The 24101-nt window shown below is 36.8% G+C and overlaps 1 protein-coding gene across 1 annotated transcript in view; it reads right to left on the bottom strand.

Annotated features, from left to right (window-relative positions):
• The window catches only part of LOC122644731 (F-box/FBD/LRR-repeat protein At1g13570-like), a 28843-nt gene extending 6701 nt beyond the window's left edge, over positions 1 to 22142 (bottom strand). Inside the window, exons 1-2 of the mRNA XM_043838124.1 lie at positions 21830 to 22142; positions 21332 to 21693 (exon numbers count right to left, since the gene is read on the bottom strand). Coding sequence (XP_043694059.1) covers positions 21332 to 21693; positions 21830 to 22142 — 675 coding nt within the window. The remainder of the gene's footprint in view (positions 1 to 21331; positions 21694 to 21829) is intronic.
• Between the last annotated feature and the right edge of the window lie 1959 nt (positions 22143 to 24101).

Raw genomic sequence — 24101 nt, 5'->3', positions numbered from 1 at the left:
TTGCTCGCGTTATAATTGAGATGGATATCTCTGCGTCCAAATTAAAGGAGATCCAAGTGGAGCACTTTCAACAAGGCTCAAATGTTCCTTACTTTTTTAAACAAATGGAGGTTTATGAGGATTCAACCCTCTTGTGGTTATTATAAAAAATTGGGTAACCAGATCACAACCTGAAGAGAGAAGAAGGTGGCGAATCTAAGAGAAAGGAAGGCTCACCTTGCAACAGATATCCCAGGAGCTATCTACACTGATGAAGAGGAGGAGGTGAGTGCAGGTGCTGCAATGGCAACCATGCAGGGTGATCCAACTATAAGGGTATTTATGTAATATCCCTTCATATGTTCTAATATAATCCTACTTATATTAATACTCAGGCTGTGAGGGGCAATCTAGTAATTAGCCCATCTGATCTAAACCCTAGTTTCCTATAAATACTAGCTGGAGGCAACAGTCTGGGTATTCCAAACTAGATACTCAGGGTGTAATGCTTTAAGAAACCTTGTGCTTAAACCCTAAACCCTAACAATCTTAAAGTATTAGATTAATTTTGTTTCCCTCTTTGATCGACTTTAGAGTTTGTGTGATCGGATTTTGGTGATCGGATCCACGGTAATGGCTTCTTGAGAGATCGATTTTCGACTTTGGTGATCTATCGTTCACGATTCTGGTCTTTTGAAGATCAATTTCTGGAAAGTGTGAAAAGTGATCGTTCGTTGGTGATTGGAAGTGTGCAGAATTTTTCTGGTCAGTTGTGCGTTATATGGAATCACGGTTCTGCCCACTCCTCGTTTGATCGGTTTTGGATTTCACTGTTCTGGTTAGTGCGCGTTGATCTTCAAAACCTTTTATTTATCAAAGTCAACAAGTTTTCTTAAAGGTTTTCTTTTGATTTCTTTGATTGCCACAAAAGTGAAAGAGACAAAAGACTGACTTTTGATTTGATCATTATTACTTCATTAAAAAAAAAAAAAAAAAGCAGAGAAAGAGACAAAAGGGAATTTAGGATGAATGGTTTGACAGAATGCTTTTCACAAAGCATTAAATGCTATTGATTGTTTGTTTTAAAAAAAAAAAAAAAAAAAACAAATCAAAAGCAGTTTTGGAAGATTAACTTTTGGCAGGAGCTTTTGTCCGTACCAATCTTTTAGTGTTTTTCTTTGGCATTCGGTTATACATAAGTGATCGATACCACTAGAGTTAACATCAGTGCCGACGCTACTGTAACTCTGCGATTCTTCCTCCACCGTCTAAATCCAAGGTTCTCCATCTCAGGTGTGATTGTTCTTTGGAGCATTTATTTTTATTTGAATTTTTTTTCCTTGGTCATATAAACAAATCACATAACAATAGAGAAACATGTTGTTCCAATTGAGATGATCAAATTGGAAAACTTTAGTCGCTCTGAGTTCAGTTCTTGGAAAAGGAGGACTCAGTTTGGACTGAAGTACCTCAATATTTTTTACACTATAGTAAATAAAATTTTTTATTGCACGGACCTAACTGAAGCCCAATGGATAAGTGATGAGGACTTTTGCAAAGACTACCTATTGAACTTCCTGTCAGATAGACTGACAGAGATCTATAGTAAATATGAGACTGCAAAAGAGAGGACCTATCAAAGACTCACTTGGTTGACAAGTTTATGGATTTCAAGTTTCAAGAAGACAAGGAAATACTTCGTCAAGTAACAGACTTTGAGGACTTGAGAACAAAACTGAACCAAGAAAATATCCCTGTTGTTGATGCATTCTTAGTGGGTGTAATTATTTTTAATTTTTAAGTTACTCTCTACCTGGCATTCCTTTCAAACTGAGATGCAAAAGAAAACACACGTGTGGCTGGATGATCTCAAACGGTTCATTAGAATTAAAGATAAGAACAGAGCCAGGAACAACTTGGAGATGGTGAAACAACAACAGACATCTACCAATTTAATTTCACAATCTAAGAAAAATCCTAGACAGTCCAAGCCACTTAAGAAAGAACCCCCAACAATTGGAGGCCAAAAAGACTAACTTTAAAAAGAAGGGCAAGTGCCGTAACTGTGAAAAGTAGGGTCACTATGCATCTGAGTGTAGGGGTCCTAAGAAAGGGAATACTAACACACCACAGAAGAAAGTTCACATGTTGGTGGACAAGACTGAGCCTACTAACTTTGTTATCATGGTTAGCAAGGATAAGGGGTTCGCCAGTACATCTTCAGATTGGTGGTTAGACTATGGAGCGACTTCTCATGTTTGCAATAGGAAGAACCTGCTAACTGATGTTGTTCAAGTAGCAGAGACTGTCACTATTGTAAATGGAGATGTCGTGGAAGTGCTTCAATAAGGAATAGCGAACCTGGTTCTTTCATCAGGTAAAATACTTACTTTGAAAAATGTTAAAGTCTTTCCTGGTTTTGAAAAGAATTTAATTTCAATTGAAATTTTGCTTGATGCTAACATGTCTATTACTTTTAGTAGTGATAGAGTAACACTGTCTGTTAACTCTTTTTATTTTGGATGTGCTTACAATTTAAATGGTATGTTTAGGTTCAGTTTAGCTAATGAGACAATAAACCAGGTTAACCATATTTCACTTGATCCCAAGATACTACACTGTAGGTTAGGACATGTGAACTATAAGAAAATACTCAAACTATCTAAAACTCATAATTTACCATTAGACACTTCAATTAGATTTAACAGATGTGAAGTGTGTACTCAAACCAAAATAACTAAAAAATCTTTCAGATCGGTTTCTAGGAGCACTCAACTTCTTGAACTTATACATTCTGACATTTGTGATTTTAAAAGCTACACAACTAAAGGAGGTCGGAAGTATCTGATAACATTTATAGACGATTTTTCTAGACATTGTCATTTATACTTGTTAAAATCTAAAGATGAAGCATTTAAAAATTTTAAAATTTTTAAGAATAGGGTAGAAAATCAGTTGAATTTGAAAATTAAAAGATTTAAAAGTGATAGGGGAGGAGAATACAAATTGACAAAGTTCAAGGAATTCTGTGCCTCTGCGGGCATAATCCTTGAAACTACTGCTCCTTACTCACTTTAATCAAATGACATAGCTGAAAGAAAAAACAGGACGTTAAAAGAGATGTTAAACTCCATGTTATTGACAACTGACATGCCCTCTTGCTATTGGGGAGAATCAATGTTGACTGCAAATTACATGCTAAATAGACTACCACATTCAAAACTGACTTCTACACCTTATGAACTATGGCATAACCATCCCTATAAATATGACACTCTTAAGGTTTGGGGCTATATAGCTTATGTTAGGATACAAGATCCTAGGAGACTTAAGATGGGAACTAGAACAAATACTTGTGTGTATCTAGGTTGTGCAGAAGACAGTGCTGCAGATCGATTTTTTGATCTATCCACCAATGTGCTGATAGAATCTAGGGATGCTATATTCTTTGAAGATAAATTCCTCAGAGATAAAAGCCTGACATTGCCTGGTCTGACAGAAATGGTTATAGAATCACCTTTGGAATCTGAACCAATTGTTTCTGACACTACTCCCACAACACTCCCTGAATCAGAATCTAGAAGAATATCTATTAAAGATCGACTACCCAAGAATTTTGGTGAGGATTTTGTGACCTACCATTTAGAGACTGATCCATCCACCTATAAGGAAGCGATGAGATCTAGGGACTCACTGCTATGAAAAGAAGCCATTGGTGAGGAAATGAACTCTTTAATATAGAATGAGACCTGGCACCTTGTTGATCTGCCTAGAGGGGCCAAGACAATAGGGTGTAAGTGGGTACTGAAGAAGAAACTTAATCCGGATGGGTCTATAGCCATGTATAAAGCACGGTTAGTAGCTAAGGGCTATACCCAAGTGAGAGGGATAGACTATTTTGACATCTACTCCCTGGTCTGCCATTTGGCAACAATAAGGATTCTTCTTGTCATAGCATCTATTGAGCATTATATTGTGCATCAAATGGATGTAAAAATGGCTTTCCTTAATAGAGACCTAACAAAAGAAATCTACATGAACCAGCATGAAGGGTTTGTCATGGAAGGTTCTGAAAAAAGAGTTTGTAAATTAAATAAATCTCTCTATGGTCTTAAACAAGCATTTAAATTGTGGCATGAGAAGTTTGACAAGACAGTAAAGAGCCTTGATTTTCAAACCAGTAACTCGGATAAATGCCTTTATTTTTTGTCTGAGTCAAACAAGGTCGCGATTATTTACGTGTATGTAGACGACATGTTGATTCTAGGTTCTGATCTCTCTGTAGTGAGTGACATTAAAGAAACCTTGTCTAAAGAATTCGACATGAAAGATCTCAGTGTGGTGGATACCATTCTTGGAATGAGAATAAGCTTCGATGAGCAAGGGATCACCCTTAGTCAATCTCATTACATTGAGATGCTACTTTTTAGTTGGGGATACAGTGATTGTAAACCGATTGAGACACCTTCTGACTATAACAAACGGTTGAAACCTAACACAGACGACACCGTGAATCAATTAGAATATTCTAAACTGATTGGTAGTCTCATGTATGCAATGAGTTGCACTAGGCCAGACATATTCTTTATGGTAGACATGCTGAGTAGTTTCACTAGTAATCTTGGAAAAGAGCATTGGGATGCCCTGACGAGGCTGATGAGATACCTTAAGGGTACTCTTGGTTATGCTCTATGTTATACTGGACATCCTCCAACTTTGGAAGAATATTTTGATGCATCTTGGTGCTTAGATTTAGGAGACAACAGATCCACCAGGGGTTATGTATTTACACTAGGAGGAGCAGTTGTAGCATGGAAATCTAAGAGACAGACTAATATTGCTCTATCATCTATGGAATCAAAAGTTTATGCTTTAGCTTCTGCAGGAGATGAAGCAGAGTGGATAAATGATCTGATCATGAATATTCCATTGAGGAGTTTCAAGTTAAACTCTATATCTATATTCTGTGATAATCAAGCAATAAAGACGATAGTGAATAACTCATTCTTTAATGGTAAGAGGAGACATATCAGGCTGAAACAGGTCATGCTAAATTATAAAATGGAACAAGGGATTATCACTTTGATTGATATGAGATCGAAGGATAATACGGCAGATGCCCTTACAAAGAGATTGAACAAAGATCAAATATTCAAAACTACGGGGGAGATGGGGTTAAAGACCATTTAGTCAGGTTTTAACCTAACCCAGTATTATTTTGAATTATTCAAATCTCATCTGGCCTTAAAAAGCATTCGGGACAGTTTACATATTTCAGATAACTTAGTTAGGTTACTATGTATGGGGCTTTGTGAAACCATTCCAAACTTGATGTTGTAGCAAATTTTTCATGTGAAGTTTTCTTACTTTGTTATTCCACAAAGGAATATAAAAAATGTCTGATATGTTTCAATGATATTGTGCTAGTCTGTATGTCATTCCAAATTTGAAGACATGTCTTTCATAGTATGGTATACCATTCTAAATTTGATGATACAACATAAATCTATGACTGATATGACGAACATAGTATTACAAATGAAAATATGGTATGATCCTTGTGATAGAGACTATATAGGATCGAATTCGTGTAAAAAAACTTGATGATGATGCTTAATGCTTTTGATTTACCTTTAGCCATATATGGAATGTAATAAGTTCTTATTATTGAACTAGATACTATTGTACAAATGATTGAATTTATATTATCTTATGAAATTCATATTTGATAAATTACAGAGAATGGCAAAGATGGAGGAGCACGGTTGAATCTGGATCTCGATGAGGATGACTTACTTGATGAATAAAGTCACATGGATTGCAAGGACTTTTTCTTTTGACTATTTCTTTTGATTTAGCCACTTGCATGTGGAACTTCAGATTTATTGTTGGGTTTAGTTTTGATCTAAAACCCTAGTTTTATTTCTTGAAGTTTACTTATTTGATGTTTTGGATTATTAATATTCAATTTATTCAATTTATATTGATTCAATTACTGATTGAACAATGATTTCTATACATGTGTGATGAATATATGTAGAACATAGGAGGAGATTGTAAGGGTATTTATGTAATATCCCTTCATATGTTCTAATATAATCCTACTTGTATTAATACTCAGGCTGTGAGGGATAATCTAGGAATTAGCCCATCTGACCTAAACCCTAGTTTTCCTATAAATACTAGCTGGAGGCAGCAGTCTGGGTATTCCAAACTAGATACTTACAGTGTAATGCTTTAAGCAACCTTATGCTTAAACCCTAAACCCTAACACCAACTTTATCCTACTCAGCTCTTGTTTTGGAAAGAAATCTTTCCGTGGAGAGGGTGCATTCAGTTTCTGGCGATGGCACTTCACAAGATCAATTGTTATCGATGGAATTGGTGACAAGGGTGCCACCAGTTTCGCTAGACTCCGACGAGACTGCAGTGAGAGAGGAGGCGGTTGAGTCTTTTTTTTTTTTTTTTGATAAGTGAGGCGGTTGAGTCTTTATTGGTAGGTGAAGCATTGAATGAATCACAAATTATTCAAAGGAAGCAATTACAAAGTGGGGAGGGAGTTATGTGCCAGCCTATATAATTATCAATTAAATAATGTAGAGTCTAATGTGGAGGATGGGTCATAGCTTTGCAATAAAATCAAAGGAGGTTTTATCTTTCTTGAAGCATGGCCACGACTGGGCCATAGGAAACCACGTTGAGGGAATGCTAGAACATGAGTTGGCATATGAAGGTGGTGGAGACATTCACATTTATATGGATTTGATTGCTTAAATCGGATCAGAGAAAGAATGGGATTGTGGGTCAGAATCCAATCCAGAAAATCAAAATGAAGTTCGTGATGAAGAAAACTCGGTGCCGGGGGAGGTTGAGATTGAGTCACCAGCTCAACCTTCTCAAATAGAGCCTCAAGCTGTGGTGTATGAATGCAGCCATAATCAAGTAAATAAGTCTCCGCCTCCCAAGCGAACTGTGGCGCAATAAGTAGGAGTTTGGGGAGGACATGGAGTGAATAGTGTAGGAGAGCGACCTCCTCGAGTGCTTGTTCTACAAGAGCAAAAATCACAAATCCTCAATTGCATGAAGGTGTGGAGGAGTCTGTTCCTATGGTAGCGGAAATTCAAGATGGAAGGATTGTAGTATCTGTTAGGGTTTAGGGTTTAAGCACAAGGTTGCTTAAAGCATTACACCCTGAGTATCTAGTTTGGAATACCCAGACTGTTGCCTCCAGCTAGTATTTATAGGAAAATTAGGGTTTAGGTCAGATGGGCTAATTACTAGATTGCCCCTCACAGCCTGAGTATTAATACAAGTAGGATTATATTAGAACATATAAAGAGATATTACATAAATACCCTTACAATCTCCTCCTATGTTCTACATATATCCACCACACATGTATAGAAACCATTGTTCAATCAGTAATTGAATCAATACAAATTGAATAAATTGAATATCAATAATCTAATAAATTAAATAAGTAATAAGTAAACTTCAAGAAATAAAACTAGGGTTTTAGGTCAAAACTTAACCCAACAATAAATTCAAAGTTCCACATGCAGATGACTAAACCAAAAGAAATAGACAAAAGGAAAAGTCCTTGCAATCCATGTGACTTTACTCATCAAGTAAGTCATCCTCATCGAGATCCAGATTCAACCGGTCTCCTCCATCTTCGTCATTCTCTGTAATTTGTCAAATATGAATTTCATAAGATAATAGAAATTCACTCATTTGTACAATTGTATCTAGTTCAATAATAAGAACTTAGTACATTCCATATATGGCTGAAGGTAAATAAAAAACAATAAGCATCATCATCAAGTTTCTTTACAAGAGCTCAATCCTATATAGTCTCTATCATAAGGACCATACCATGTTTTCATTTGGAATACTATGGTCGTCATATCAGTCATAGATTTATGTTGTATCATCAAATTTGGAATGATACACCATACTATGAAAGACATGTCATCAAATTTGCAATGACATAAAGACTAGCACAATATCATTGAAACATACCAGACATTTTCCATATTCCTTTGTAGAATAACAAAGTAAGAGAACTTCACATGAAAATTTGCTACACCATCAAGTTTGGAATGGTTTCACAAACCCCCATACTTAGTAACCTAACTAAGTTATCTGAAACATGTAAATTGTCCTGAATGCTTACCAAGGCTAGATGAGATTCGAATAATTCAAAATAATACTAGGTTAGGTTAAGAACTGACCAAATGGTTTTTAACCCCATCTCCTTCGTAGTTTTGAATGTTCGATCTTTGTTCAATCCCTTTGTAAGGGCATCTGTCATATTATCCTTCAATATCACATCAATCAAAGTGATAATCCATTGTTATGTTCGATAATTCAGCATGGTTTATTTCAGCCTGATGTGTCTCCTCTTACCATTAAAGAGTGAGTTATTCACTATCGTCTTTGTTGCTTGATTATCACAAAATATAGATATAGAGTTTAACTTGAAATTCCTCAATGGAATATTCATGATTAGATCATTTATCCACTCTGCTTCATCTCCTGCAGAAGCTAGAGCATAAAGTTTTGATTCCATAGATGATAGAGCAATACCAGTCTGTCTCTTGGATTTCCATGCTACACTTGCTCCTCTTAGTGTAAATACATAATCACTAGTGGATCTGCTGTCTCCCAAATCTGAGCACCAAGATGCATCAGAATATCCTTCCAAAGTTGAAAGATGTCCAGTGTAACATAGAGCATAACCTAGAGTACCCTTAAGGTATCTCATCAGCCTCGTCAGGGCATCCCAATGCTCTTTTCTAGGATTACTAGTGAAATGACTCAACATGCCTACCGTAAAGGCTATGTCTGGCCTAGTGCAACTCATTGCATACATGAGACTACCAATCAGTTTAAAATATTCTAATTAATTCACGATATCACCTGTGTTAGGTTTCAACCGTTTATTATAGTCATAGGGTATCTTAATCGATTTACAATCACTGTATCCCCAACTAGAAATGAGCCTCTCAATGTAATGAGACTGACTAAGGGTGATCCCTTGCTCATTGAAGCTTACTCTCATTCCAAGAATGGTATCCACCACACCAAGATCTTTCATGTCAAATTCTTTAGACAAGGTTTCTTTAATGTCACTCACTACAGAGAGATCAGAACCTAGAATCAACATGTCGTCTACATACAAGCAAATAATCGCAACCTTGTTTGGCTCAGACAAAAAATAAAGACACTTATCCGAGTTATTGGTTTGAAAATCAAGGCTCTTTACTGTCTTGTCAAACTTCTCATGCCATAATTTAGGTGCTTGTTTAAGACCATAGAGAGATTTGTTTAATTTACAAACTCTTTTTTCAGAACCTTCCATGACAAACCCTTCATGTTGGTTCATGTAGATTTCTTTTGTTAGGTCTCTATTAAAGAAAGGCATTTTTACATCCATTTGATGCACAACATAATGCTCAATAGATGCTATGGCAAGAAGAATCCTTATCGTTTTCAAATGGCAGACCGGGGAGTAGATGTCAAAATAGTCTATCCCTTTCACTTGGGTATAGCCCTTAGCTACTAACCATGCTTTATACCTGGCTATAGACCCATCCGGATTAAGTTTCTTCTTCAGTACCCACTTACACCCTATTGTCTTGGCCCCTCTAGGCAGATCAACAAGGTTCCAAGTCTCATTTTGTATTAAAGAGCTCATTTCCTCACCAATGGCTTCTTTCCATAGCAGTGAGTCCCTAGATCTCATCGCTTCCTTATAGGTGGATGGATCAACCTCTAAATGGTAGGTCATAAAATCGTCACCAAAAACTTTGTGTACTCTATTTCTAGTAAATACACTTCTAGGTTCTGATTCAGGGAGCATTGTGGGAGTAGTGTTAGAAACAATTGGTTCAGATTCCAAAGATGATTCTGTAACCATTTCAGTCAAACCAGACAAGGCCAGGCCTTTATCTCTGAGGAATTTATCTTTAAAGAATATGGCATCCCTAGATTCTATCACCATATTGGTTAATAGATCTAAAAAACCGGTCTGGAGCACTGTCTGCTGCACAACTTAGATACACGCAAGTGTGTGTTCTAATTCTCACCTTAGGTCTCCTAGGGTCTTGTATCCTAATATAAGCTATACAGCCCCAAACCTTAAGAGTGTCATATCTACATGGATGGTTATGCCATAGTTCATAAGGTGTAAAAGTCAGTTTTGAATGTGGTAGTCTATTTAGAATGTGAATTGCAGTTAACACTGGTACTTCCCAATAGCAAGAAGGCATATCAGCTGTCAATAACAAGGAGTTTAACATCTCTGTTAACGTCCTGTTCTTTCTTTCAGCTATGCCATTTGATTGAGGTGAATAAGGAGTTGTAGTTTCAAGGATTATGCCTGCAGAGGCACAGAATTCCTTAAACTCTGTCAATTTGTATTCTTTTCCCCTATCACTTCTAAATCTTTTAATTTTCAAGTTCAACTGATTTTCTACCCTATTCAGTCAACTGGCCTAGAAACCGGTCTGAAAGGTTTTCTAGTTATTTTGGTTTGAGCATACACTTCACATTTGTTAAATCTAATTGAAGTGTCTAATGGTAAATTATGAGTTGAGCTAGTTTTAGCATTTTCCTATAGTTCACATGTCCTAACGTACAGTGTAGTATTTTGGGATCAAGTGAAATATGGTTAACCTGGTTTATTATCTCATTAGCTAAATTCAACCTAAACATACCATTCAAATTATAAGCACATCCAAAATAAAAATAGTTAACAGATAGTGTTACTCTATCACTACTAAAAGTAATAGACCTGCCAGCATCAAGCAAAATTTCAATTGAAATTAAATTCTTTTCAAAACCAGGAAAGACTTTAACATTTTTCAAAGTAAGTATTTTACCTGATGAAAGAACCAGGTTCACTGTCCCTTGTTGAAGCACTTCCATGACGTCTCCATTTGCAACAGTGACAGTCTCTGCTACTTGAACAACATCAGTGAGCAGGTTCTTGCTATTGCAAACATGACAAGTCGCTCCAGAGTCTAACCACCAATCTGAAGATGTACTGGCCAACCCTTTACCCTTGCCAACCATGGCAATAAAGTTAGTAGGCTCAGTCTTATCCACCAACATGTGAGCTTCCTTCTGTGGTGTGTCAGTGTTCCCTTTCTTAGGACCCCTACACTTAGATGCATAGTGACCCTATTTTTCACAGTTGCGGCACTTACCCTTCTTTTTAAAGTTAGTTTTTTTAGCCTCCAACTGTGGGGGTTCTTTCTTAGGTGGCTTAAACTGCCTAGGATTTTTCTTGGATTGTGAAACTAAATTGGCAGTGCCTGTTGTTGTTTCACCATCTCCAAGTTGTTCTATTTTCATCTTTGATTCTAATGAACCGTTTGAGATCATCCAGCCCCACTTGTATTTTCTTCCTATGCATCTCAGTTTTAAAGGAATGCCAGGTAGAGGGTAACTTAAAAATAATTGCACCCACTAAGAATGCATCAACAACAGAGATATTTTCTTGGTTCAGTTTTGTTCTCAAGTTCTCAAAGTCTGTTACTTGAGGAAGTATTTCATTGTCTTCTTGAAACTTGAAATCCATAAACTTGTCAACCAAGTGAGTCTTTGATAGGTCATCCTCCATTTTGAATTGGGCTTCTAAGTTTTCCCAAATCTCTTTTGCAGTCTCATGTTTATTATAGGTCTCTGCCAGCCTATCTGACAGACAGTTCAATAGATAGTCTTTGCAAAAGTCCTCATCACTAATCCATTGGGCTTCAGTTAGGTCCGTGCAATTAGAAAATTTATTTACTACAGTGTAGAAAATATATATTGAGGTACTTCAGTCCAAACTGAGTCCTCCTTTTCCAAGAACTGAACTTAGAGTCACTAAATCTTTCCAATTTGATCATCTCAATTAGAACAGCATGTTTCTCTATTATTATGTGATTTATTTATATGTCCAAGGAAAAAATTCAAATAAAAATAAATACTCCAAGGAACAATCACACCTGAGATGGAGAACCCTGGATCCAGACGACGAAAGAAAGGATGACGGCGGTGCAGTGGTGTCGATACTCGTGATGTACACGCTAGTGCTGGCTGCGTGCTGACGCGTAGTGGTCGAACCAAAAAACAAATCAGAAGCTAAAACCTTTTTGTCTTCTTCTGTTTTGTCTTCTCCTACTTTTCCTTTTTTTTTTTTCAAAATCAAAAGCAAAGTTTGACTTTTCGTCCTGTTCTCAAACAAAGGCTAAAGACCTTTCTCTCTCAATGAATTATGATTTCCCTTTTTTTTTTTTTTTTCAAACAAATCAAAACAATTTGTTGAAGAGATGGCTCTCTGCCAATGTACTTTGCCAACATGATTTGGCCTTTTCCTTTATTTGTTTTTTCTTAAATAATCAATGCAATCAATAGCCTTCTTGTCCATCGAATATCTCTGACGCAAAAGACAAAAGGCAAAACTTACTAATACACAAGCTTTGGATGTTCTCTCTGATGAACGCACAAGCACGATGACCAAAGCTACAAAGTTGAAAGGCGCAAATAGAATTTCGATTCCAGGAATCAACCGCGGCTTCCACTTTGCAATTAACACCTGACACAAAAGCTTCGTGAATGATATGCCCGCGTCAAAACCGATCAAAACCAGAATTGTAGATCCGGAAATCCAAAACCGATCACAGAGGTCACCTTGCCGTGAATGATAAACGCCAATAAAACCAGAATTGCAAAAATGATCTCCCAATCGTAATTTGATCTCCAAAGTCGATCGAGAGAAAATACTTAATGCTTTAAGATTGTTAGGGTTTAGGGTTTAAGCACAAGGTTGCTTAAAGCATTACACCCTGAGTATCTAGTTTGGAATACCCAGACTGTTGCCTCCAGCTAGTATTTATAGGAAAACTAGGGTTTAGGTCAGATGGGCAAATTACTAGATTGCCCCTCACAGCCTGAGTATTAATACAAGTAGGATTATATTAGAACATATAAAGGGATATTACATAAATACCCTTACAGTATCTTTCAAGGAGATGGATAGTATAGATGCGGTAATTTACGACAAGTCGCAGGTGGAGGAAGTAGCAACAGAAGGTGGGCTTCAGAAGAAGAAGTGAGGAGGTGGTCAGACTAAGAAGTCTAAATGGGTCGACGTCATCTAAAAAGTGAGTAATGAGAGCCCTCTTTTGGAATATAAGAGGGATAAAGAAGGTCGCTGGTGCTATGGCCTTGAGTATGTTTCTTCAAAATATTTCTCCAGATGTATTGTGTATTGTAGAGACTTTAATGCTACGTTAGCCTTGCATGAGAAGTGAGGTCCGGGTCAGTTTAATCTAGGTTTGGCGGCAGATTTTCAAGCCATGGTGGATGCTTGTAATCTTATCAAGGTTCCTTCCCAAGGCAAGAAACTTACATGGTCTAACAACAGAAGAAGGGGTCATGTTTCCGCTATTTTGGATCGGAGCTTCTGTAACGAGCATTGGCTTCTCCTTTTTGGTGATTATGCTCAGACGGTGGTGCAAGGTTCCGCGTCGTATCACGCTCCTCTAATGGTTATATCATAAACAGGTGAGAAATCACATAATATTCCTTTTAGATTTCATAGTTTTTGGATGGAAGATGAATGTTTCTTGCAGCTGATCAAAGAAGCATGGACAATGGATATTAGAGGATGTCCTATTTTTGTTTTAACACAAAAACTTAAACACATCAAATCATTATTGAGGTCGTAGGCAAGATCGATGTTTCCTAATTTGGATGAGGCGGTGGAGAACGCAAAGGCTGATCTTGATGCTGTTCAATCTATGACTGAAGTTTCAGGGATGACTGAGGAATTGTTTGACAAGGAAGCAGATGCAAAAACAGTTTATGTGAAAGCGATCGAAACTCAAGAAAAACTTTGTGCAGAGAAAACAAAATTGAGGTGGTTGAAAGAAGGCAACCGGAATTCCAAATTTTTTCATATTTTAGTAAAAGTGCGGTGAGCAAGAAATATGATCAAGGCTAATTTGATGGATGTATTAGTTCGAGGAGGTGGAATGGATTGAAATTAGACGTGCAAAAGGCCTATGACACATTGTCATGGGATTTTTTTTTTTTTTCAGTTCTAAGAAGAAATGGGTTCTCTGAAAAGTGGATTGCTTGGATTCATAGTCTTTTAAGGTCATCCAGAATCTCGGTTCTACTGAATGGAAGACAGGTAGGGTTCTTCAGGGTGGAGTGTAGTCTTCACCAAGGGGATCCAATTTCTTCGTTGCTTTTTATTATTGCAGAAGAGGTCTTGTGTAGGGGGATAAAAGCTCAAGTGGATGGAGGTCAACTAAAAGCTCTTTTGGGTCCAAGAGAACTGATAGTTCCTTCGCAGTTACTCTTTGCAGATGACATATTTATCTTCATGAATGCTTCCATGGGGTATGTTAGAAATATAAATTATTTTTGGGTAATTTACACAGACCATCCCTGAGGTTTAACGAAAGGATGATTTTACCCCCCAGTTTTGGAAAATTTTGCATACCCCCTGAGTTTACAAGCGGTAACAAATAAACCCATTCCATCAGTTTATGACTAACACTGTTAAAATCAAAAGATAAAGTGACAAAAATGCCCCTTCAAGAAGAAAAAAAAAACCTGCAACTCATCTTCCCCATAGATGAGTTAAAGGTATCCCCATCGATTGCTCCATCCATGGCTTCTAATGGAACACTTCAATTTTGTATCTCCTGAACTGTGGTGTCGCTAATGGCGAACTTGCCGATTCAGACGGCCGTTAATGGGGTTCAGATTCCAAATACCTCGAACCGCAGACGATTCCATCTCTATCAAGGCTCAAATTCAGGACTCATCTCTGCCTTCCACAGTCCCTTACATGTCAGCAAGAATTTTCACAAAAAATTCCACTTACAACTTCAAGGTATCCTCAACACATCCCTATTGGATCAGACTCCATTTCTACCCATCTGATTACAGTAGCCTCAACGCTTCTGATGCATATTTTGGGGTAATCATTAATGGGATTACGGTCCTCAAAAATTTCAGCGCCTCTATTACTACAAAAGCTCTAACCCAGGCTTACATTCTCAGAGAATTCTCTTTCCCGGCTTCCTCAAACGGCAGTCTCCAAATCAATTTCTTGCCTTCTTCCTCCCACAACGGTTCTTTTGCTTTCATCAATGGCATCGAAATAAACCCGATGCCGGAATTGTTCACATCAGCGAAAATGGCTGGTTACTCCAACCAATCCATTGATGTTGGAACCTCAGCTTTGCAGACTATGTATAGGCTCAACGTTGGTGGGAGTTACATTCCTCCTACCAATGACTCTGGTTCGCTTAGCCGGACATGGTTTGACGATTCTCCATATGTGTTCGGTGCCGGCGTCGGTGTCGTGGACGATATCGGAAAGAACGTTTCGATCCATTACTCCACAGACACACCAGAATATATAGCCCCCGTGGATTTGACGTTCAGGTCTATGGGCTCAGATATGAAGGTCAACCAGAATTACAATCGCACTTGGGTTTTTACCGTTGATGCAAATTTCACTTACCTCATTAGATTACACTTCTGTGAGCTTCTTCTCACAAAAGTCAGTCAGAGATCCTTTCAGATTTTCATCAATAATCAGACGGTAGATGATACAGCAGATGTGCTCGTGTTGGCAGGTTCTAAAGGAGTGCCGGTGTACAAAGAAGACTTTGCTGTATATGTAGAAGATTCGTCGGAGGTCGATGAGGAGCTCTGGTTGGCAATGCGTCCGGTGGTTTTGTTGAAGTCTGAATATTACGATTCAATGCTTAATGGAGTGGAGATCTTTAAGATGAGTGACAGTGCAGGGAAGCTCACCGGAGATGTTCCATTAGAAGCCATGGATGGAGCAATCGATGGGATACCTGTAACTCATCTTTGGGGAAGATGTGTTGCAGGTTTTTTTATTTTTATTTTTCTTGAAAAGGGATTTTTGTCACTTTACCTTTTGATTTTAACATAGTTAGTCATAAACTGACGAAACGGGTTTATTTGTTACCGTTTGTAAACTTCAGGGGGGTACGCAGAATTTTTCAAAATTAAGGGGTAAAATCATCCTTTCGTCAAATCTCAAGGGTGATATGTGTAAATTATCCATTATTTTTTTACTAAAATATCAAGAATTTTCACGTCAAAAAGTTAATCCGGAGAAAAGTAAACTGTTCTTTGGGAAAGTGGTTCCGCATAGAAAGCAGTGTATCTTTGATGTTTTGGGAATATCAACCTCCAGTCTTCCTACACGATATTTGGGAGTTGATATTTTCAAAGGGATAGTTAACAAAGAGCGTATGCTGCCTCTATTGGATAAAATTAAAGCTCGTCTTCTTCTGGGGTGGAATGGTAAGCTTCTTTCTCAAGCTGGTAGGGTGGAGCTGATAAGATTGGTTGTATCTGGAATGCCAATCACAACTTTGCTGTCTATTGGTGGCCAAAATCCATCATTAGAACTGTTGAAAAATGGATGTGAAACTTTATCTGGATAGGTGATATAGCGTCTGTGAAGAAGATTATAGTTAAGTGGGAGGAAATTCGTCATCCTAAAGAAGAGGGTGGTCTTGGTATTCGAAAATTGAGAGATGTCAACAAAGCTTGTCTTAGTAAATTGGTGTGGCAAATCAAACATAATGACACAATTATGAGTAAATTTTTTAGAGTTGTTTTGTGAATGTTGATGGGTCATTGAAAGGCGGATATAAATCTTCCTCTATTTGGCCTGGTTTAAAGAAAATTTGGGGATTCGTCTCTTCAAACAAGCAGTGGACTGTAGTGATGGGGTAAAAGTCGTTTCTGTTTAGATAATTGGCTAGGCCCCTCCTCCATTGCAGAAATGTAAAATATGAAGCTTTCCTTTTTCAAGGATAAGATAGCGCGAGTGTTGGGCTTCATTTCAGAAGCGAGTTGGAATTTCCCTCATGTAGATTCTACATTTATGAAAAAAGTTTTTGATTCACCCAAGAAGATTCCCATTCCGGTTTTTCAAATAAATGATAAGTGTCATTGGCATCCAACTTCGTCGGGAGTTTTCTCAATCAAATCAGCATGGGAGGCAACAAGTGCCATTTCATTTCAGCTATTTGGCAAGGATTTGGAAATTGTTTTGGTATTCAATGTCCTATACAAATTAATTTTTCAGACCTTGTCTCATGGTGGAAAAATAAAGCTCGGTCTCTCTCTAAGATCAATCTGGCTCAAAGGTTGTATCTTAATCCCATACTTTACTTGGATGGAAAGAAATGCTAGGCGGTTCGATGGAATATCCAAACCAGCAAGGTATGTTTCAGCCTCTCTGAAGCAAGAGTTAAGTTCTCAACCTTATTTTGTAGCCGGTCAGTCCTTTTCTCAGTTGGATTTGAGTAACGCAAGAAGGGTAGGAGTGTCAGTCTCTTTAAGAAGACCTAGAGATTCCTTAGAAATTTTTTAGGTGGCTCCTCAAGTAGGTTGGTATAAATTCAATGCTGATGGGTGCTTTTTAGGGAATCCAGGAAAAGCAGGAGTTGGAGGAATTTTTAGAGATGACAATGCTAAGGTTGTGGATTCTTTCAGAGTTTTTCTGGGGTTAAAACAAACCTCAAAGCTGAATTTGAAGATCTAATGGGTGGGTTGGAAAGAGCAAGGGACTTGAACATCCAGTACTTGTGGGTAGAAAGCGATTCTGTGGCAGTTGTAATGTTAGTGAATAAGAGGGTATTCCATTGGTTCCTGTGACAGCATTGGTTGGGAATTCTCCCTTTCCTAAACTCTATGGAATGAAAGCTCTCTCATTATTTGCGTGAAGCCAATCCAATTGCAAATTTTTTGGTTAATTCAGCCGCCAGATTTGAGTACTCTTTACCAATTGTGAATGGGCAGCCTTTGTATCAATTTGGAATTGGAATTGGACGCTCAATAGAGATCAAGATTTCGCTTCAGATAGCTCTTAATATTATTTTTTATTTTATTTTTTTTAGTGGGGAGTATTCTTTCCTGTCAAAGGTTTTGCCTGAGGTGGGCTTAGTTACCAACCTGGTTGTAGCTTTGTTGATTTTGCTGTTTTAAAAGTTTGTTCGTATTTTTTCTCTTATCCTTTTTAATACAAATTATCTTTTAGTAAAAAAAAAAAAACATTCCATTCGATGAGATATTCATTTATTCTTCTTGAAACCAATTTTTTTTTTGAATAAAAAGGGCTTTATGTAGTTTTTCTCAATGTTCGCTTTAAAAAATTGTGTTTTTAGCTTTCTTTTTTCTAAGTTAAAAAACAAGGAATTTGTCTAAACTCAGAAGTGATTTACTGGGGAACATTGAAGCAATCTGTGAAAAGGAAAACGAGGGCTTTGATTTTTAAATTCAAAATTTTCTTCATGTAATAACTCTGTAAGAGAGAGAGAGAGAGAGACGGGTTTGTGTGTTCAAAAAAAATTGATTCAATGTCAAAATCAGAGGTTGAAGGAGTAGGGTGGGGCCGGAGTTGCATGAAGAAGAAGAATGGTAACAGGGTCATATAGGTGCATTAGTAATTTATCGTAAACTATGGGGATACAAGTATAATTAGAGAAAGTAGAGGGGCAGAATGTATAATTATGGCAAAGTACAGGGGAGGGGATGAAAATTTCCCTTATTTAAAATAAAAGGGCGGTTTGGGCATTTTAAAGTATCAGGGGAGAAAAAAAGGTAGAAGTTTATTTTTTTGAGGAATCAGAAAAGAAAGTTTAAGTAGGAGAGTTTGAGTAAATATAAGGTAAGCACAGGGGAATGATAGAAAATTTCCCTACTTTATAATAGGTCTAAAAAATAATTATATATTAATTTGATGAACTAACCTAGTCTGGACATGGGCCAGATTCGAACTTGGCCCAAAAATGAAAAGTGGTTTGATAAGGTAGTCGACATCCAATAATAACTTGTCAAAGTTCAATGAAGACCCATCGACATCGACTGAGAGCTTGCCGATGGCTAGTTGACTTATCTTCAATTAGCCTTATTAATTCTGCAGTTTTGGAGTCCTAATCTTCAATTAGCGTTATCAATGACCGTCCTGTTGATGCCGTTGTGCGCTCTCATTGACCCCATTCATGCATAGGGGCCATTCTCCCCCATAGAGAACACTTGCCCATTAAAAATTATCCATAAAAGATATGGTTACTGCTCCTAAAACATGACCTAAACTCACTAATTGGGTATGGTCAACTCAGTAACTGATTGGGAACCCATTGACTCCCCTAGCTAGCTAAGCCATGTTATTTTGTTATTTCCTGTTAGATAATGTTAGAAAATGTTTAAAATTAGATAGGAAAAAGGCTGAACACCCTGCCTGCGTGCCCAACATTTGTCATCCTCCCTCTTCACTCTATGGAAAAAATCCCATTGCCCTCCTGTGTCCAGCCTTTGGGGCATGCCGCTATCTTGCCTAAAGCTGACAGCATACCCAACCCTCTCCCTTATCTTATGTTCTAACTGATCACTGATGAAGAGTTCCATCTCTTTCAATCTTCAAGTAGTTTTGCATCCCCTACATGTCTTTGATGGATCATGTAGGCATGCCATTGGTAGTGAAGGTCAGGGAATTTGTTGTATCATGTTTGACTTGGTTTACTCAATTTAGATCCAAGTTTTTAAAATATCTCCTATTCTGTTTCGTTTGATTAATTCTTTTTTATGAACAAACAAAAGGTTTATTAGAAACAGAGAAGCCCAGCAGTAAAAATTTAAACAGTCATAACAGTTCAAAAACTAAAAATACTCCATATTTTCCAAAGAGAGTTTGGACTCCACATATAATCAACTATATATATTATATTAATGAATGCATAGCTCTCACTGTACAGTAATTGTTTCTTTGCTCTGGATTTTGCAGGTTCATTCAGCTAAGGATTTATTAGATTGAGACACAACAATGCAATTTTCATGCCAAATGCTTCCCAGAATCATAGACCACAATAAGTGGGATTCTGCATTTTTTTTTTTTTTTTTGTGCAAGTTCTGGTCCTGTTATCATTGCTCAAGTTATATGTTTCAATTGAATCTGCTGCTACCCCAATTGGCCCTACATAGCATAACATTACTTGGCTTCAATGGTTCTGATATACCTTGCATTCTAGTCTCTCACCTGGATTGAGGAAAGGGCACCTTCCATATCTTCCTGTAGGAAGTTGCATCCATTCGCTCACAACCATGTGTATCATCAGCCTTGAATGGATGATTTTGCTCCATTTCCTGTTTATAACATCCCCTGAAATAACCCTTCAATTGTTCAAGGTGAATGGTCATCAAGCTGCATAATCTAATATTGCTTTAAGGGGGAAAATTAATTATGTGAAATGATTTAGAAAGCAACTGCAAATCTTCAACAAACAGAGTAGAAAAGGGTGTGTGAGAGAGATGAATGTTGTCATTGCCAAATCATTAGGATCCCACAGAACAATGAAAATAAAGTCTGGTCCACCAGTTTCAATTGGCAACATGAATGATCTTCAACATTTGTATTTGACCACAGACACCTAATGCTAAGGCACACTTTAAAAAAGAAAAAAAAAAAGAAAAAACAGAGGGGGACTTTGAACAGAGCTCAATTTTTTTGATGCATAGATAGTTTCTACTTCCTAGCTTGGATTGCCACCGAGACAAAACATCTAGTTTGCTTCACAATATCCACAGATTCAAAAGAACTAAAAAGAGTTTTCAGATCCAACAAAAAAGTAAATAGTTCGCAAGGCCATTGATCCATACCCTTGGAGTTGGATCACTTCAAATTTCAGGGTCCAAGTACACAATTTCTGCTTGTGGTGAAGCTCTTTTGAATTGAAGCAACTGCTTTGATAATGAGAACGCATCAAAGCAATATTCTGAAGGAATGATATTCATCGTCTCAAGCACTGGTGAATTGGCTAGGATAAATTTAACGAGTACCAATTCAATTTCCTTGCCAAAGAGATTAGAAATTTTCACAACCTGGAGTTTGTTGACTGTACACTCCAACCAATCCTTTGTTTCTTGCAGATTCACATCAGGAAAAATCACATCTTCCATACCATACCAAAACTGGAGGATTGAAAAAGTTAATGAGAGCAGAGAACCATAGGAAGACAAAAAGAAAAAGTATAATACCACAAGAAAGTTATCAAGATTTTAAGCTCTTGCAAATTAGGGGAGCTATTAAGCAAACATATAGCAACTAAAATCTCTTTCATATCCTTCGCATTTAATGAAAGGGAGATACTCTTCAAATGATTATAAGCAGAAGGAAGCCTCCTCTCCACATCACTACCTATTAAGGACTGTAATAGAAGAATTCAAGTAGAAGTAAACACAAAAGATTATGTGCCAATTGCGCGTAAATACGAAAATCACAAGGTTCTATTACCTGTAGAAACCAGCCTCCCATGACAAGCTTTTGAATACTGACTAGAGAGCCAAGAATGTTGCTAATGTTGCAAGTTCTCCATTGGAGGAAATGATCTGCAGTTGATGCATCAAAGCTTGCAAAAACTAAATGTCTCAAATCTTTGAGGCACATACCAGTGAATTTTCCAGAGATCCACAAGTACTTGAGTTTTGGATTGCTAAGTTCAATAAATATAGGACCATCAATATCAGTCAATGTCAAACTTTCTAGTTGAGGGCAAGCAGAAACCAAACATTTCAATGTTACACTAGAGATTGTAACTTTTTTAAAAACCAGATTTGTGGGACAGCTAAAGCCTTTGAAGGTCACAGGAGGAACAACTATGCAGCAAACCAGTGTTTAGATGAATCAATCGTCTAAAGGAGAATAAACATGGATGAACATTATGAGGTTGGGATTTAGAAATCTGAAGTTTAAATTCTGTCAAAGCATTTAAAGATAGGTAATGAATTCAACTGTCTATCTCTGAACTAGTTTGCAAATGCGAACTAGAGATCTTGAATGTCAGAATTGGGTCTCGATTATGTAAGAGAACATGATTGATAATTTTAACAAGTTTATCATGACAAACAAGTGAACCATCAGAAACTGGTATACATTCATCATTGAATATGAGATGTGGAACTGAAATCCATTTGTATCTCCAATTAGTTGATAGGATACTTGTCCTTACCACATCTCTTATTGACAAAGATGAAAAGATTTTTGCTAGTATTTCTTCTGGTAGATTACTCAACATGTCTGGAATTGAGCGCGAAGCAATTTCCATCCTGCAATAGTTAATATATAGTTTGATATAAATACTTTATAATTGAAACCAAAATTCTGAAAGCTTCTACCAGTAGAAAGAAAAAGAAAACAAAAAAAGGAGAAAAAAAAACCTGTTGCAAGTTATGATAGAAACGCATACCATTAGCAAAGAGGAACAATATATATACCCATGAGACTTAAAATCTTTCTTTTTCTAGTCTTTCTAACTCTTACCTCAAACGAGAAGAAGAGGAACGGAAAAGTACCCTAAAAAAGTGCCGGAGAAAGAAAGAATTGAACCCTACACGGAGTTGCTGCGTTTCCACTGTAATTTTTTCTTTTTTTATTTTTTGGTAGGACACTTTCACCGCAATTTACTTAATAAGAAAGATTGATTTAGATTTAGATTAGGGGAAATTACTTATACACCCCCGTACTAGGGCCGATTGCTTGAAAAGTAAAGCCGTATTACAGGGGGTCTACAAGTAATCTTCTTCTTTTTAGAAAAGAAGACTTATAGTAAAAGTGATCCTACCAGTTACTGATGGTTGGTTACAGCGTCCTCTTTTTAGAAAAGAAGACTTTATAATCCTACCCATTAGGGTTGAAGAAAATCCCAAATTGAATGAGATATCTTTTTTGTGATATTTGGATTTGCAATCTATCTTGCTTCTAAAGTGAGAAGAAATAGAATCTAAAAGGAATTTGATATGTTTTTAATTGTGATTGAAAATTTTATTAAATAAAATTATCATAATTAAAAAGATAATCAATCTATTTTATTTTTTCAATATTTTTTGTGTATAATTAAACTTTTTAATTTGCTTATAAGACATACTAAACAATATCCCATGATAAACTATAGGACATGTAATTACAGACAAAACCCAATTCATCATATTTGTCCTTATCAGAGATTCTATGATCACAATCAAATGCTAAAAATGCGATCAAACATCGTTAAAAATAATATATTTGATAATAAGAAAATAATTTTATAAATAATTTATAAAAATGACATTGGATTTAGATTCCAATCTGATTTATCACAGAATTTCTCTCTTCTTTAGTCTCTCCAATCAAGGGAAGTGGATGAGCATCTCTTTCGTTCATGATGCGCATCACAATTCCAACACACCGATATATAGTTCATTAGACATCAACTGTTGGTATACCAAAATCCATAACATAACACCGTAACGATAAAGATCTCTTAAGTCAAATGGTCAACTAGTGATGGGTACGCATCTCGTCCTTATATCACAAGCTGCAACACATGTGAGATTTGTACCAGATTCTATTCTATACGTATACATAATATGTAATTACATTTATGTCCTAAATCATCATTTCTAGTGACATACATTGTAACAACTATATGAACAGGATGTTCAGTCCTATCCCTAGTTGAGAATGATTTTGGTTGAAACATATGGAACAAACTTATAAGCCCGTAAATGAAATTCATGCAAAATGAAAATTAAATTATTTATTATGCCTTCCTCTTTGATCCAAATTGATATCGTCTATTAGTCTATGATTATGAAGTTCTCAGAAATCTAGAGCTCTTATTGAAAATCAAGGGAAAAGAAGAAAACCAAAGCAGCATATTCCACTGGCTTGGTGTTTTTGTAAATCCTTAAAAAGGACAAAACAAAAAACACTATATGGTTGCTTTAGGCCTAGTGACATCTTTGTTGCTTGAATTTTGTGGTTTCATTGAACTGACCAACATGTAGATCTACCATGTATTGCTTCACCGCATATTTGTAATTGCTTCATTTCTTCGTTGTTCAATCTATGACAAAACAAGGCATTCTCCAATAAACCACTTTTCAATATGAGATTCTCCTTCTTTTATGTGGCCAACTCAAATCATTTCTTATTTTTCAAATGGTTGGATTAATTGCACATCACCATTTGCAAATAGGATGCTCATATGAATTGAAGAGGTGGTAACCTGTAAGTTTTCAAGTCC

This window comes from Telopea speciosissima, chromosome 11 (genome assembly GCF_018873765.1).
Source record: "Telopea speciosissima isolate NSW1024214 ecotype Mountain lineage chromosome 11, Tspe_v1, whole genome shotgun sequence".
Classification (NCBI taxonomy): Eukaryota; Viridiplantae; Streptophyta; class Magnoliopsida; order Proteales; family Proteaceae; genus Telopea; species Telopea speciosissima.
The sequence above is the reverse complement of the archived record's forward strand: the minus strand, read 5'-3'. Positions and strand labels throughout refer to the sequence as shown.